We start from the raw sequence: 17,380 nt of genomic DNA, 5'->3' as shown, positions 1-17,380 counted from the left end.
CGGGGACAGGAGAGCAGGAAGAGGTTGAGGAAAAAGGGGCTTGAGGGGCCTCCCTGTCCCTGCTTAGCTAATGTGGGCGAGACACACAGCTGTCTGTGACATCCACTCAGTTACAGCAGCACACACACTTCTATTTACCCCCCTCTTTTCCCTCTTCCCTCCCCCTTTTCCCTCTGTCTCGATCTCTCCGTCCTTGTAGCGAATGTATTTTTGTCTATCTCTGTTACTGGCTCATTTACATAAATACAATGCAGTCAAAACACATATACAGTGCATTCGCAATGTATTCAGACCCCTTCCCCTTTTCCACATTTTGTTACGTTACAGCCTTATTCTAAAATTGATTAAATCGTTTTTTCTACTCATCAATCTACACACAGTACCCCATAATGACAAAGCTAAAACAGGTTTTTAGGGGAGGAAAAAAGGATTTTAAAAAGTATTCAGACCCTTTACTCAGTACTTTGTTGAAGCACCTTTGGCAGCGATTACAGCCTTGAGTCTTCTTGGGTATGACGCTATAAGCTTGGCATACCTGTATTTGGGGAGTTTCTCCCATTCTTCTCTGCAGGTCCTCTGAAGCTCTGTCAGGTTGGATGGTGAGTGTCGCTGCACAGCTATTTTAGGTTTCTCTAGAGATGTTTGATCGGGTTCAAGTCCGGGCTCTGGCTGGGCCACTCAAGGACATTCAGAGACTTATTCCGAAGCCACTCCTGCGTTGTCTTGGCTGTGTGAACCTTCGCCTAAGTCTGAAAACCTGCTCCAGAGTGCTCAGGACTTCATCAAGGATCTCTCTGTACTTTGCTCCGTTCATCTTTCCATCAATCCTGACTAGTCTCCCAGTCCCTGGCGCTGAAAAATCCTCACAGCATGCTGCTACCACCATCATGCTTCACCGTAGGGATGGTGCCAGGTTTCCTCCAGATGGGACCCTTGCCATTCAGGCCAAAGAGTTCAATCTTGGTTTCATCAGATCAGAGATTCTTGTTTCTCATGCTCTGAGAATCTTTTAGGTGCCTTTTGGTAAATTCCAAGCGGGCTGTCGTGCCTTTTTCTGAGGAGTAGCTTCCGTCTGGCCACTCTACCATAAAGGCCTGATTGATGGAGTGCTGCAGAGATGGTTGTCCTTCTGGAAGATTCGCCCATATCCACAAAGGACCTCTGGAGCTCTGTCAAGAGTGACCATCGGGTTCTTAGTCACCTCCCTAACCAAGGCCCTTCTCCCCCGATTGCTCAGTTTGGCCGGGCGGCCAGCTCTAGGAAGAGTCTTGGGGGTTCCAAACTTCTTCCATTTAAGAATGGAGGCCAATGTGTTCTTGGACCTTCAATGCTGCAGACATTTTTTGGTACCCTTCCCCAGATCTGTGCCTCGACACAAGCCTGTCTCGGAGCTCTATGAACAATTTGTTCAATCTCAAAGCTAGTTTTTTTTAATGACATGTACTGTCAACTGTGGGAACTTATGTAGATAGGTGTGTGCCTTTCCAAATCATGTCCAATCAGTTAAATTTACCACAGGTGGACTCCAATCAAGTTGTAGAAACATCAAGGATGATAAATGGAAACAGGATGCACCTGAGCTCAATATTGAGTCTCATAGCAAAGGGTCTGAATACTTATATAAATAAGGTATTTCTGTTTTTTATTTGAAAAAAAATATGTCAAACAAACTACACATTTTTGCTTTGTCATTATGGGGTATTGTGTTTCGATTGATAAGGGGACAAAAATATTTCATCCATTTTAGAATAAGGCTGTAACGTAACAAAGTGGAAAAAGGGAAGGGGTCTGAATACTTTCCGAATGCACTGTACATACTCTTGCAATGTACATGCACGCACACACACCAAGCCAACACAAGACTTGTTACTGTTGAGAAATAGACAGGAACTCACATGCACTGACAGAGCACAGCACATATCACAGTGCCATCACCAACACACAGTGCAGTTACGTAATTACAGCTTCTATTTGTTATAGTCATTCAGTAATAAAAACTCTGAGCACAACTGAACAATCTCCTGGGATCGGTTCTCCCCTTAAGCTACGGAAACTGCTTAATCAGCCAACCGCAGACTGTTGCTGCTATGAATACAGTGGAAAGATGCAGATCCACACGTACACATGCACAAACACACACATTACAATGTACACATACATACAGTACTCATTCCAGGGTTTTTCTTTATTTTTACTATTTTCTACATTGTAGAATAATAGTGAAGACATCAACTATGAAATAACACATATGGAATCATGTTGTAACCAAGAAAGTGTTAAACAAATCAAAATATTTTATACTTGAGATTCTTCAAAGTAGCCACCTTTTGCCTTGACAGCTTTGCACACTGTTGGCATTCTCTCAACCAGCTTCACCTGGAATGATTTTACAACAGTCTTGAAGGAGTTCCCACATTGACTGGTACTGTAGCTCAACTTTCAGCATACACATTCATAAATTTTCACACATTTATAAACATATCACACATACAATGCAGTGTCTATTTTCACTTGGAAACTATTTGATTTCTCACGCTCCTATTATCCTTACACAAATGATGTGTCTGTCTGTATAGAATAGACTTTACCTAGTGATTCATAGTAAACACTGTCCTAAATGTTCTATTTTATTAATCTCTGACTGAGAGGTCATTGTGGACATTGGTTTGTTATTATGAGTCATCCTGAAGGAAATGAATTGTGCTGATAACCGAGAGGTGTAAACCATGCCAGGCTAGGGCCTCTGTAGACTTTCATTCTACTAAAAAGGAGTTGTATCTTATCAGTTAGTCTGTCACTGCTTTCACATGATCAATGTGCACAATCTCTCACCATTAGAAACTCACTGACACGCCTGTTTGCACTTCAGGTTGGTTGTCATGATGTAACTGGATATAGACCTTTATGATAACTTGGCCTTTGCCACAAGTCTAATTTACTGGTTTATTATTGTAGGCTCCTGTGTTGTGTTAGCTTGATATACAGTTAGTGGGATCTATTGTTAGTGAGCCTCTAAGGTTGGTACTTTGCCTTGTCTGGTGGTAGCACTGAACACATTGGAGGAATGAGGTTAGGTCTCCTGTATATCAGTTAGATTGTTTCCCCTACACACTGATAGGTTAAGGTCAATTTAGCTTTCTATGTTGGGGAGAACGGGCTTGTGTTGGATGCCATTCCGTTCGCTCTGTTTCAGCCATTATTATGAGCCATCCTCCCCTCAGCAGCCTCCACTGAAATCAATCACAGTGTGTAAAGTCTTCCCATTTGTTGCTGGACCAACACAGAGGGGCCTCTGCTACAAGGAAAGGAGGAGAGGAAGAATCCATCCGTTTAACCACAGAGGTGATGGGTATAGTTTGAGGAACACATGACTTAAAAGAGACATAAGTAACTCTTGAGGTCGAGTAATTTGATCCAAATTTTAGAAGTAACCATCACAAAATGAATCTCACTTTGCTGTTCTCTGTTTGACACAGCGGTTTTCTTTTCACACGAATCCTCCTTTTCTTTCTGAATGAATCAAACTGTTCTTGTCTCTTCTACGCCACATGTAACAAGTTCCAGACTGCATGCTTGCTGGTGCTTTAGGGGGTGGACTGTTACCGTGAGGGGAAGGATATGGAATCTGTTTTCTGTGAAGTGAACTAGGGAGTTATGGGGTGCAGAATATAGTCATCTCAGATGTTCATCCAGAAATGTAGTGCCTGGAAGAGGAACCCCCTCACTCCCTCTCTTTCTTTCACTCCCTCTTGCTCTACTCTCTTTCTCTCTTGCCTCCCCTCTGTCCCTCCCTCCCTCCCTCGTGCTCTGCTGCACCATATTAACAAATGCTAACAGCAGCCCTGAATTGGGAAACCTTACCTCCTGTAGCTGTTTAGAGTGGCCAAAGGCCCTGCATCTCAGTGCTAGAGGCGTCACTACAGACCCTGGTTCGATTCCAGGCTGTATCACATCCGGTCGTGATTGGGAGTCCCATAGGGCGGCGCACAATTAGCCCAGCGTCATTAGGGTTTGGCCGGGGTTGGCCGTCATTGTAAATAAGAATATGTTCTTAACTGACTTGCCTAGTTAAATAAACGTTAAATAAAATGTCCTTCCCTCTCCCTCGTTCCCCCTCTTTTTTTCTGCTGACTTTCTTTGTCTACACCTCAGTGTTTGTCTCTGTCTACCCCACTGCCTGAGTGCCTGTGTGTCTGTCTACCCTGCTGTCTGTGTGTCTGTCCTCTCTTACCCACTCTGCTGAATAGTGAGGCGTGTTGTGTTTAGGAGTAAACAGTGGTGACACTTTTTTAATGTCTGCTTACTATCACACAATCAAACCCTTCTATTTACATACTTTGCCTACCTTGTGAAACAGCCCACTGTTCTGTTACCACTCGGGTGAACAGACTTCCTCAGATATAATACCACCTTACCCCCCTAACAGGGAATGAACCCACAGCCAGGGTCTTTGTTTGAGTCTGTCAGGCCTGCCTAACCACATACAATCCCCCTCATCTGTTAGGACTGAAATCAATGGGACTGGGCGTGCCTCTGTGCTTTGGCCGTTCTGTGGTTGGTTTACTACCCTATTTAAGATGTGTGTTGTTGTTGCTCACATTATGGGACTGGACCTTTTACTATACACCTGGTAGATATCGTCTCCAGTGCTGCAGCCACAGGGTTTTTGAGATCCAGTCTGTTTAGCGAAGGATAAAGAGACTGACTGAGGGAGTGAACAGAAAGGGACAAGACCTGTAGTTTGTTTTAAGCTAACTTGCCCATACCTTCTGACATGGTTCTATCAGTCCCACCCATACTAGAGCTGGCAAACACACAGACGCACAGAAGTGTAAGGAGGGAAAGGAGGCTGGGTTGTGGGAGGTTATCAGTCTGGCTGTGTGTCTATCCAGGCGTTACAGCCTTCTCTCCAGGACTGGGGCAGGGCGACCCAGCAAGGTGACCTTCGTGTGGGGGAGTCAGTGCCCGACCGCCTTACCCTGGATGTCTCTGAGCATTGAATTAGTGAGAACTCCATAAGAGTACTGTATCCTGTTGTAACAACATGGAAAAGGGTTTCACTTGCGATGATGGTTTTACGTGTTTTTTTATTTTTTATTTTTTGCCTGCCTTAGCTGAATGTACGGGATAAGATTTCATTCTTAATGGCTAAAATGTAATTAAAAAAAGAATATATATATATATATATATATATATATATATATATATATATATACATTGGCTTAGCGGGGGGCCCGCCCTGCCTAATATTATGGTAGGGGAAGGTGGGAAACACTAGGCCTTACGGAATCTCTTCAATCGGCCCTAGTGTGAGGCTTCAAACTACGACTCGCAAGACTATGCCTCAGTTGTCCACTAATGAACTGAATGGTAGTTGATGGCAGAATGACTGTGAACGCCTCAGACAATCTAACCCTAAAAATCTAACCTAACCCTCAAACCCAGGTACCATAAAACCATGGGCAATAGCCCTGCTGTAACCACCCACACATTAGGCCGGGCTGCTCCTAAAACCATAAACCTTTACTACAACACTACCTTTCTCCTCTGAGGAGATAGCTGTGATAATCACAGTACAGTGGTAATGGTGATAACGATAGTCAGGACAGATCATGTATTACTCATGATATTACTGTCTTTGGAGTGGTCTGACAGTCCTATCTCTCGAGGTAGGCCATCATTGTAAATACGAATTTGTTCTTAAATGACTTGCCTGGATAAATAAATATATTATATATAATGTATTATAAAAAATAAAAAAATGAATCTCTTCCATACTGGGAAGTTGTAGGCTAAAGCTAGGTGGACTTTGGTCCTGTTTTTCACACTGCTTCCTGTGAAGTGTGTTTGGTCAAGGTGGTGCTCTGTTCTCTATGGACAGTCTGTCCACCATGGCCTGATCATAAGACCTACACGCAAAGACGTCAGCAGCCTAAAAATGAATCCAAGTCTGTCCATGTATTTCAATGAGAACTGTTAGTCAGCGAGGGGCGAACCTATGGGTACACGCTGGATAAACGCACCGGCCGTGAAAGTTGAAATGATTGTGTGTGGGTGTCTGTAAGTAACTCTACCCAACAGCCACACAGGTGATACTGAGCTGAATATAGCCCCCTATGGCCAGCTGTCCCTACTATTTAAAACACAGAGAGCGGGGGAGAAGGGGGGGTTGGGGGGACCTCGGCAGCATTCTGGAGCAGCCTAAGACAGGACAGAAAAGCTTTGCATGCGTTCAGGTTGTGAACAGAACGTGTCGCCCCAAATGCAGTAGCTTTGACTGTAACCTGCATTGTCAAGATTGAAAGGTATATTCTGCAATGATCTCTGTCACTGTGTTACAGCATGTGATGTAGGAGTTGCCTGCCGCAGCTCACTAGAGGAGTTGCCTGCCGCAGCTCACTAGAGGAGTTGCCTGATGTATTCCATTGCAGTTGTTCTACTCGATAAAGGTTGCAAATCTCCCGAAGAGCCATAGACACTCAGTGTATCAATATGTTCCATCAAAGAATAACAAGTACACTACTGAGAGAAATCTAAAACCGGCTGTACTTCGAGGTCATTGTTATTGCCGTAACTGATTGATAAAGTTTCTTGCATTTAACCATGAATGATGACTTATCAAAACCGTTAACACAATTACCAAGTTTTTCTTTAAATGTGTCTCAAGTATGTCATCAGTATAACGTGTGGAGTTAAATGTTTTTTGTTTATCAACAAATCCCTTTTCTCTGGGGGGGAGGCTGGGTCTGTAGGTTGAGCTGTGGAGGGGGAAGGTATGTGGGCAGCGATATGAATGAATGGCAACAGCTGAGAACTCTATCACCAACCCCACCGTGTGTGTGTGTGTGTGTGTGTGTCGTGAGTGAGTGAGGAGCTCCTACCAGAGCATTCTCTCACTCTCTCTGGGCTCTCGTCCCTGCTGCTGCCCTCCTTTTTCTCTCCTCCCTCTCTCTTTTTCATCTTTGGCTTTACCCTGTGGATTTCCACCGTCTCATTGGACACCTTAGTAGAGCAACTCTATTCTTCCTAGCTGACTGTCACGACAAGAGAAAACGAGGGAAGGACAGAGAGAAAGAGAAGAAAATAGATTTTCTGACCAGGAAGACAGAAGACGGCAAGTTTTCTTGAGTCAAATCACATCCCCTCTTTTGATAGAAATTTCAAGCTACTTTTTCTTAATCAACCTTTGACAAGCACAGTCAGAAGTCATCTGGACACGCAATGAATAAGACTAACGTCTTCTCCCTGCCTCGACCTTAGTGAGAGGAAAACCAATACGTTCTTGGATGTCGTCTATTGCAGACGAGACCTCTTTTTAGAGACCCATCGACTGCCTCCCACTCCATATCTTTGGCCACCGCTATATCAGCATCTATTCAAGACTTGAACGACGACACCTCTATATGAAAATATTTTTTTTTACAAAGATAATTAATAGCAAGTCTAAATGATCATGCTGGACACCAACCACTTCCTGTCCTTTGAGCTCGCCCCCTTGGACTCTCCTCCAATGGGGGAAGAGCTGGACAAGCAGGACCTGATGGATTATGAGAGACATGCCTATCACAGCCTCAAAGAAGGTGGGTGGGGTTAGAAGACACCCAGTGGAGAGGGGAAATCTGATCTGATTTGTGTTTTCGATGGAGCCTAGCCCTCGATTTTATAATTCACTAGTTTATGGTCTAGCCAGCTTTGGGTTTGATTCTGTATGGTGACAGGACTTCTGTCAAGCTTTTGATACGTCTTCTTCCTGCTTCTTTCTTATTGATGCATTTGATGAACCATAATTAGCTGTTCATTGGTCATTCCTCATGTCTGTTTGTCTGTAACTCCCTGGTTGTATTATGTAATGGTTAAGCTAACGTCCAAATGATGAGCTCACAGGATCATTACCGCGTGCTTTGCAAATAGACGTGTTCCAAAGGCCATGCCAAGTGTTAGGCTGCTGTGTGTGCCTGCGAGTTTATAAGGGAGACTTCTAGGCTGACGTGTGTGTGTGCACAGCAGGTGTGGGCGGTGCTGTGCCAGGTCTGGGGCCCTTTGGGGACAGTGGCAGTCAGCAGACATATTTATTAGACCTAATGACACATGAGCACACTGGGATTAGCCCAAGTTGGCCAGCAGTTGGCCAACCTCCCGCTTCTTTTCTGTCTCTGCGTTCGATCTTCTCTCTGCACTTTCTCTCGCTCTCCAGAGTTGCGATTTGTCCCAATATTCGAATAAATAGCCCTACTTCCTATATGACCGCTGCAGATCCAGAGGGATCTCGTTGGTGAAGGTTATATGGTGGAAGTTGTAACTGTGTCTGTTGCTTTCAGTGGTCATGAAGACATGGAAAGATGTGGGCTAGTATTTGGATCGATATATAGGTCTGAACTGAAGGGTACTGTTATGTCTTTGCCAGTTTGTCACCAAAATCTAAGTTTAGACTTTTCTAACATATACTGCCCAAATCTTTGTAAGAAAAGCGGAGATAAAATGAAAGCTTAATCTTGTGAAGTTGTATGACTTTATTTACAGCATTTATTACTAAGGCATAACAATATTTGATCAAATGTGTCCGGACTGGGCTTAATGGGTTCCAAATGTACCTTTTTAAGCCCATGGGTGTTCTAAACAATAATAAATTAAATAATACATTTGAATGAATTTCAAAACGTACAAACTGACATTTCTTATGTAAAATTATATTAATATCCCCAAAAGTTATTAATATAATCTGATAATTTCTATTCATCGTGAAAGTAGCACTCATAACGATCGGGGTGGGGGGGTCCAATCATATCTTTTGTTCTTGCCAACCAGTACACACCTGATTTTAAACTAATCATACTTCAATCAAGACATGATTAGTTGAATCAGGTGTGTTGTTGCTGGGTTAGAACAAAACAACTGCAGCCATTCTGTTGATATGAAGCCTTGCACAAATAACATAACACAACTTTGAACCAATTATCTGAAAGCTGATTCACATTTGCTGTACTGCTATTCTTCTTAATTTGTTAATTAGTTCATCGTGTTCATTGACTATTAGGGATATCAACACACTATCCTATGTGTTTCAAAGCATACTGAGCTGAATTGGAACAACAGTGATTTATGGTGAAATAGACCAACTAGCCAAATCTACTCATAAAATATTTGGAAACCAATGGTTTTGGGGTGTAAATATTCACTGTAGACTCCAATATTATGCAAAGTTAGTATTTATTATATTGACTACTATATTTCCATTTCCATTCTATATAGAGGGAGGGCTTTTTGGGCTTCTTCACCCTATAAGCCCACCTGAGATGAATCAAAACACATTTTATTGGTCACATACACATGTTTTGCAGATGTTAATGCGAGTGAAATGCTTGTGCTTCTAGTTCCGACCATGCAGTAATATCTAACGAGTAATCTAACAATTTTACAACAACTACCTTATACACACAAGTCTAAAGGAATGAATAAGAATATGTACATATAAATATATGGATGAGCGATGGCTGAAAGGCAAGATGCAGTAGATGGTATAGAGTACAGTATATACATATGAGATGAGTAATGTAGGGTATGTAAACATTATATAAAGTGGCATTGTTTAAAGTGACTAGTGATACATTTATTACATCCAATTTTTTATTATTAAGTGGCTAGAGATTTGAGTCAGTATGTTGGCAGCGGCCACTCAATGTTAGTGATGGCTGTTTAACAGTCTGACGGCCTTGAAACAGAAGCTGTTTTTCAGTCTCTCGGTCCCAGCTTTGATGCACCTGTACTGACCTTGCCTTCTGGATGATAGCGGGGTGAACAGGCAGTGGCTCGGGTGGTTGTAGTCCTTGATGATCTTTATGGCCTTCCTGTGACATCGGGTGGTGTAGGTGTCTTGGAGGGCAGGCAGTTTGCCCCCAGTGATGCATTGTGCAGACCTCACTACCCTCTGGAGAGCCTTACGGTTGTGGGCGGAGCAGTTGTCGTACCAGGCGGTGATACAGCCCAACAGGATGCTCTCGATTGTGCATCTGTAAAAGTTTGTGTTTTTGATGACAAGCCAAATTTCTTTAGCTTCCTGAGGTTGAAGAGGCGCTGTTGCGCCTTCATCAGGCTGTCTGTGTGGGTGGACCGTTTTAGTTTGTCCGTGATGTGTACGCCGAGGAACTTAAATCTCTCCACCTGCTCCAAGGCTGTCCCATCAATGTGGATAGGGAGGTGCTCCCTCTGCTGTTTCCTGAAGTCCACGATCATCTCCTTTGTTTTGTTGACATTGAGTGTGAGGTTATTTTCCTGACACCACACTCCGAGGGCCCTCACCTCCTCCCTGTAGGCCGTCTCGTCGTTGTTGGTAATCAAGCCTACCACTGTAGTGTCGTCTGCAAACTTGATGATTGAGTTGGAGGCGTGCATGGTCACGCAGTCATGGGTGAACAGGGAGTACAGGAGGGGGCTGAGAACGCACCCTTGTGGGGCCCCAGTGTTGAGGATCAGCGGGGTGGAGATGTCTTTTCCTACCCTCACCACCTGGGGGCGGCCCGTCAAAGTCCAGGACTCAGTTGCTCAGGGCGGGGTCGAGACCCAGGGTCTCGAGCTTAATGACGAGTTTGGAGGGTACTATGGTGTTAAATGCTGAGCTGTAATTGATGAACAGCATTCTTACATAGGTATTCATCTTGTCCAGATGGGTTAGGGCAGTGTGGTTGCGATTGCGTCGTCTGTGGACCTATTGGGGCGGTAAGCAAATTGGAGTGGGTCTAGGGTGTCAGGTAGGGTGGAGGTGATATGATCCTTGACTAGTCTCTCAAAGCACTTCATGATGGCGGACGTGAGTGCTACGGGATGATAGTCATTTAGCTCAGTTACCTTTCTTTCTTGGGAACAGGAACAAAAATGTCAATTTGACTTATCTAAAACAATGCAAGGTTCATTTAACAGTAAAACAAGAAAAAAAATCATAAATATGTAAGCTGTGAATGCCTGTAATCTATCTATCTTCTAGTTCACCAAGTTATGTTGCTACTGTTTGACTGTGACAAGCAGGCATGACAGGCATGACTGCTAGCATGAAAAATCCATATTTTTAAAATGGCAAGAAATAGTCATGCTATCGTGTGCATATCAGCACATTAGTCTCTTAATTTTATTATTATAATTATTTTATTATCACTTATCTGAGAAGGTACTAAAAATATTGAAAATGTGTTTATCTGAGGGTCGCCTCAACACCAATGTTTTTTTGCAGCTTTGAACTTACACAACTGTCAACTGAATAATAAAAACATTTGATTGGCTTAGAATAAAAACTCCGATAGTGTTTCTGATCTCTTGGTCTGTGGATAGAAATAGTGCAGGGGGAGGCTTGGAGTGGGTGGCAAGGCAATGACGAGAGAGAGTGCGAAAGAGAGAGAATGAGGTAAGGTTACAGTGAGATACTAAATGTGAAGTTCCCCAGGGAAAGAGGAAGAGAAAAATAATTGAGAATGACCTGCCTCAGGGAGCCTGTGAAAGAAAGAAAGAAGCAAGTTTAGGAGAGAGGGTAAAGGGGGAGAGATGTGAGGAAGTGATAGATCTATTCTGGGAGAGAGAATCACTATCTCTTCTCTTTACTTCCTGTGGGTGCCAAGTGGTGTGGCATGCCCTGGGCTGGCACGTTCCACATGTTTGTGTTATTGTGTGTGTGTGTGTGCGCTTGTCTGTCTGCATAGTCACGTGAGTCAAGTGTATGTGTGTAACAGTGTGTTTATGTTACATACACGTGAGTCTCGAGTGCGTTTGTGTGTGTGTGTGTGTCAGCGAGAGCAGAGAGAGAAATGAATACCGTTGCTTACAGCAGGGACTCAGAATCCCTGATATGCTGTCAGATGGAAGGCCAGACTCAGAACAGGTCTGTGCCCAAAAAATTTGCGCTTCTACTTTTAAAAATTCACCTTTCAAGAAACAAATCTCTCACCGTTGCCACTTGTTAAAGACCACCTTCAGCCCCCAGCTGTGCCCTGGACACCATATGTGAATTGATTGCCCCCCCATCTATCTTCAGAGTTTGTACTGTTAGGTGACCTAAACTGGGACATGCTTAACACCCCGGCCATCCTACAATCTAAGCTAGATGCCCTCAATCTCACACAGATTATCAAGGACCTACCAGGTACAACCCTAAATCCGTAACCATGGGCACCCTCTTAGATATCAACCTCTATAGCACCCTCTTGGATATCAACCGCTTAGATATACAACCCTCTTAGATATACACCTCTGCTGTCTTCAACCAGGATCTCAGCGATCACTGCCTCATTGCCTGCATGTGTAATGGGTTCGCGGTCAAATGACCACCCCTCATCATTGTCAAATGCTCCCTAAAACACTTCTGCGAGCAGGCCTTTCTAATCGACCTGGCCAGGGTATCCTGGAAGGATATTGACCTCATCCCGTCAGTAGAGGATGCCTGGTTGCTCTTTAAAAGTGCTTTCCTCACCATCTTAAATAAGCATGGCCCATTCAAAAAATGTAGAACTAAGAACAGATATAGCCCTTGGTTCACCCCAGACTTGACTGCCTTTGACCAGCATCGAATAGCCCCCGCGATATGCAACTTTTCAGGGAAGTCAGGAACCAATATACCCAGTCAGTTAGGAAAGCTAAGGCTAGCTTTTTTGAACACTAATTCTAAAAAGTATTGGGACACTGTAAAGTACATGGAGAATAAGAGCACCTCCTCCCAGCTGCCCACAGCACTGAGGCTAGGACACACCGTCACCACCGATAAATCTACGATAATCGATCATTTCACCTGGCTACCCCTACCCCGGGCCAACAATCCCCTACAGCAACTTGCTCAAGCCCCCCCCCCCCCTGCTTCTCCTTCACCAAAATCCAGACAGCTGATGTTCTGAAAGAGCTGCAAAATCTGGATCCCTACAAATCAGTTGGGCTAGACAATCTGAACCCTCTCTTTCTAAAGTTATCTGCCGAAATTGTTGCAACCCCTATTGCTAGCCTGTTCAACCTTTCTTTCGTATCGTCTGAGATGCCCAAAGATTGGAAAGCTGCCGCGGTCATCCCCCTCTTCAAAGGGGGAGACACTCTAGACCCAAACTGTTAGACCTATATCCATCCTGCCCTTCTAAAATCTTCGAAAGCCAAGTTAACAAACAGATCACCAACCATTTCGAATCCCACCGTACCTTCTCCGCTATGCAATCTGGTTTCCGAGCTTGTCATGGGTGCACCTCAGCCACGCTCAAGGTCCTAAACGATGTCATAACCGCCATCGATTAAAAGACAGAACTGTGCAGCCGTCTTCATCGACCTGGCCAAGGCTTTCGACTCTGTCAATCACCGCATTCTTATCGGCAGACTCCATAGCCTTGGCTTCTCAAATGACTGCCTCGCCTCGTTCACCAACTACTTCTCAGATAGAGTTCAGTGTGTCAAATCGGAGGGCCTGTTGTCCGGACCTCTGGTAGTCTCGATGGGGGTGCCACAGGGTTCAATTCTCGGGCCGACTCTTTTCTCTGTATAATATATCAATGATGTCGCTCTTGCTGCTGGTGGTTCTCTGATCCACCTCTACGCAGACACCATTCTGTATACATCTGGCCCTTTTTTGGCCACTGTGTTAACAAACCTCCAAACGAGCTTCAATGCCATACAACACTCCTTCCGTGGCCACCAACTGCTTTTAAATGCTAGTAAAACTAAATGCATGCTTTTCAACCGATTGCTGCCCGCACCCGCCTGCGCGTCTGGCATCACTACTCTGGATGGTTCTGATTTAGAATATGTGGACAACTACAAATACCTAGGTGTCTGGTTAGACTATAAACTCTCCTCCCAGACTCACATTAAGCATCTCCAATCTAAAATTAAATCTAGAATCGGCTTCCTATTTTGCAAACAAAGCCTCCTTCACTCATGCTGCCAAACATACCCTCGTAAAACTGACTATCCTACCGATCCTTGACTTCGGTCATGTCATTTACAAAATAGCCTCCAACACTCTACTCAGCAAACTGGATGTAGTCTATCATAGTGCCATCCGTTTTGTCACCAAAGCCCCATATACTACCCACCACTGCGACTTGTATGCTCTCGTTGGCTGGCCCTCGCTACATATTCGTCACCAAACCCACTGGCTCCAGGTCATCTAAGTCTTTGCTAGGTTAAGCACCGCCTTATCTCAGCTCACTGGTCACCATAGCAACACGCACCCGTAGCACACGCTCCAGCAGGTATATTTCACTGGTCACCCCCAAAGCCAACACTTCCTTTGGCCGCCTTTCCTTCCAGTTCTCTACTGCCAGTGACTGGAACGAATTGCAAAAATCACTGAAGCTGGAGTCCTATATTTCCCTCTCTAACTTTAAGCATCAGCTGTCAGAGCAGCTTACTGATCATTGTACCTTTACACAGCCAATCTGTAAATAGCACACCCAACTACTTCATCCCCATATTGTTATTTATCCTCTTGCTCTTTTGCACCCCAGTATCTCTACTTGCACATCATCATCTGCACGTCTAGCACTCCAGTGTTAATGCTAAATTGTCATTCTTTCGCTTCTATGGCCTATTTATTGCCTTACCATCCTACTCTTCTACATTTGCACACACTGTATATAGATTTTTTATATTGTGTCATTGACTATATGTTTGTTTGTGTAACTCTGTGTTGTTTTTGTCGCTTTGCTTTATCTTGGCCAGGTCGCAGTTGTAAATGAGAACTTTTTCTCAACTGGCCTACCTGGTTAAATGAAGGTGAAATAAAAAGAACAGCTGACTAGACTCAGACTCCCTGAGATGCTGTAAGATTGAAGACCAGCCTCAGAACAGCTGACTAGACTCAGACTCCCTGAGATGCTGTAAGATTGAAGACCAGCCTCAGAACAGCTGACTAGACTCAGACTCCCTGGCACTTCTGATGATGTCATGGTATCAGCCCTCCCTAACAGGTGCTCCTGCCCTTAAAGGACCAGGCGAGAGAGAAAGACACACACACATATATGCTCTGCATGTGGCCGCTCCACAGAGACTAGCCTACTACATAGAGACGGGAACTGATGACAAACAAATAGTCCACTCCTAGAAATGCAGCAGTGGCTTGGTACTCTCCTGAGTGCATACAATAATTAAACCAGGGGTGAGTTTCCCAGAAAGCCTGGTTAACAAAAAGGTCAAACACAGTCATTTAGGTGGTCAGTTGTTCTGATTGGAAGACTGATAAGGGTCTACTTCCTTTAATTGTTGCAAGATTTGCAGTACATAATAGTTTGTACTGCAAATCTTTAAACAATTAAAGGAAGTAGACCATAGCTGGCTTGATAATACAGGCTACTGTGAGGAGTGAATGAATAGGTCAACCTAAGTGGTTAAACAGTGAGAAAACAGTCTGCTGACAGACAAGACTGACTGTATCTCTGAGTCGTTACGTAAGAGATGTTTCCTGCTTTGAAATAACGATGTGTCAGGCGTACATGCAACAAGGAGTCTGTCCCAAACACACATTCTTCTGTGTTTTTATAAGCGCACTTTGAGTTTAGAAACAGGAAGTGTGTAATAATGTCACTACTCCGCCCTTCTTTGCAATACCCAAAAAATAAATAAATAAAAAGAGCGAGAGGAAGTAAAAAAGAGCGAGGATTCTGTCCATTGAGTCCTGCTCTATCTGTCTGCTCCTGTGTTTGTTGACATCAGGATACCCTCTCTGCCCTGCAGACGGATTCTTCAGTGTAGGATGGCAGTCTGGACCTGAAACTCTTGTTTTGAAGAGGTTGTTGTTGTTGTTTCCATGCTGGCAGTTGCTGACTCTCCTCTACCTCTCTCTCACTGTCCTCATGCAGTCCTCCAGCTCAAACTACAGCAGAGACGCACCCGGGAGGAACTGGTCAGCCAAGGGATCATGCCACGTAAGTAGTGCCCAAACTCTTTATCCTTATCTCTATTGTCTAGAGCAGCAAATATAATAGAATATCACTGTCTGCATGCTTGACCAGAACAGTTTCTGTTCTGGTTCCATTGGACAGACAGGCCTGTTGTGTTGTGTTAGCGTTGTAATTTGTGTTGTCTTTTGCGTTGTTGTGTTATCAAGTGGGCCAGCCAGCTTCCCCTTCTGTGTCCACTTCCTGTTCTGTGCTCTGTTCAGTAGCTGAAGAGACTCAGTGTTCAGCTGTAGGAAGGAGGAAGTGCATGGGCTATCTCTCGGTTCTTACTGGAGAGAGAAGCTGACTAACTCCCTAACCTGCACCCTTCAGAAGGACCCTAACAAGGACACAATTGTCACTGTCAGTGACAGCGTTGTCACTGACTCTCCTTGACAAGTGCACTCAGTCTGCACCCGGGTTGGGGTCTGTTCGATTTTCAATTCAGGATTTGCTTCTGTTATGACCTAGCCTGATCCAAGACCATCCTGACCGCGCGTCACTCTTGTTTCGCTTCACTTCAACAGAATGTAAGCTTGCGAGAGCTCCGGATGGTTGTGCTAGGCTAGTTACGATGGGTCACAACTCGGGTGCAAAGTGGCTAACCTGGCCCTAAGATGGGCCTCTCCTCTGTGCTCCCACTCTTATTACACAACAACAACAGGCCAGGGGAACTGTGTATCTACACAGTTACCCTGCACAGACAAACATACATACAGGACTTTATTCCAGATTAGTCCAGATTACTGAGGATCAGGTTGTCTTCCTGTGGGGGAGGCATTACAACCCAACCTTTATAAGTCACTTGTTATGAATATGGCCCAAGGCTATAGCAGAATACAGGGCCTTGACGGTAAAACCGTTGTCAGTTGACGGTAGTGCTCATGTCATGGATTTACAGTCACAGTACAGTTGGATATATAAATAAGAGTGAATTACAGAGTATACAGGATCCTCCATGATCCATTTGCATGTATTTGGAGACAAATGTTGACTTGATATGAGTGGTTAGGCCAATATTTAGGCCTGCTAGTCTGTGACCCCATCCTCCCGGTTGACCTCCTAACCTCTGGCTTGACCCCTTCCTGTAAGCCAGCATTACGTCCCACAATGGACACACACACACACACACACACATGTGATGTGATGAGGAAATCTCCAGTGTCCCTCCATCATCCTCTTCAACTTTCCACTGTGTGTGTCTTGTACTTGTTTTGGCATGTATGTTTGTGTGCTTACGTGTATGTCCACATTTGTGTTTTGATGGGGGCTGCTGGGGTGAGATGCTTAGTCACACACACACACACACACACACACACACACACACACACACACACACACACAAAACACACACACACACACACACACACACAAAATACACACACACACACACACAAAGTACACACACACACACACAAAGTACACACACACACACACACAAAGTACACACACACACACACAAAGTACACACACAAAGTACACAAAGTACA

The 17,380-nt window shown here is 44.3% G+C and overlaps 1 protein-coding gene across 6 annotated transcripts in view; it reads left to right on the top strand.

The window, feature by feature from the left end:
• mrtfab (myocardin related transcription factor Ab) overlaps positions 1–17,380 on the top strand; it is a 48,278-nt gene that overhangs the window by 18,550 nt on the left and 12,348 nt on the right. For 5 of the 6 annotated variants that reach the window (XM_071408715.1, XM_071408716.1, XM_071408712.1 and 2 more), the window contains one exon: positions 15,813–15,878. In XM_071408715.1, the coding sequence (XP_071264816.1) occupies positions 15,813–15,878 (66 nt within the window). Of the gene's footprint in view, positions 1–6,880; positions 7,581–15,812; positions 15,879–17,380 lie in introns of those variants that run through there. The other variant, XM_071408714.1, reaches the window with a different exon arrangement.

The sequence above is a fragment of the Salvelinus alpinus genome, chromosome 7 (genome assembly GCF_045679555.1).
Source record: "Salvelinus alpinus chromosome 7, SLU_Salpinus.1, whole genome shotgun sequence".
In the NCBI taxonomy this organism is placed as follows: Eukaryota; Metazoa; Chordata; class Actinopteri; order Salmoniformes; family Salmonidae; genus Salvelinus; species Salvelinus alpinus.
The sequence above is the reverse complement of the archived record's forward strand: the minus strand, read 5'-3'. Positions and strand labels throughout refer to the sequence as shown.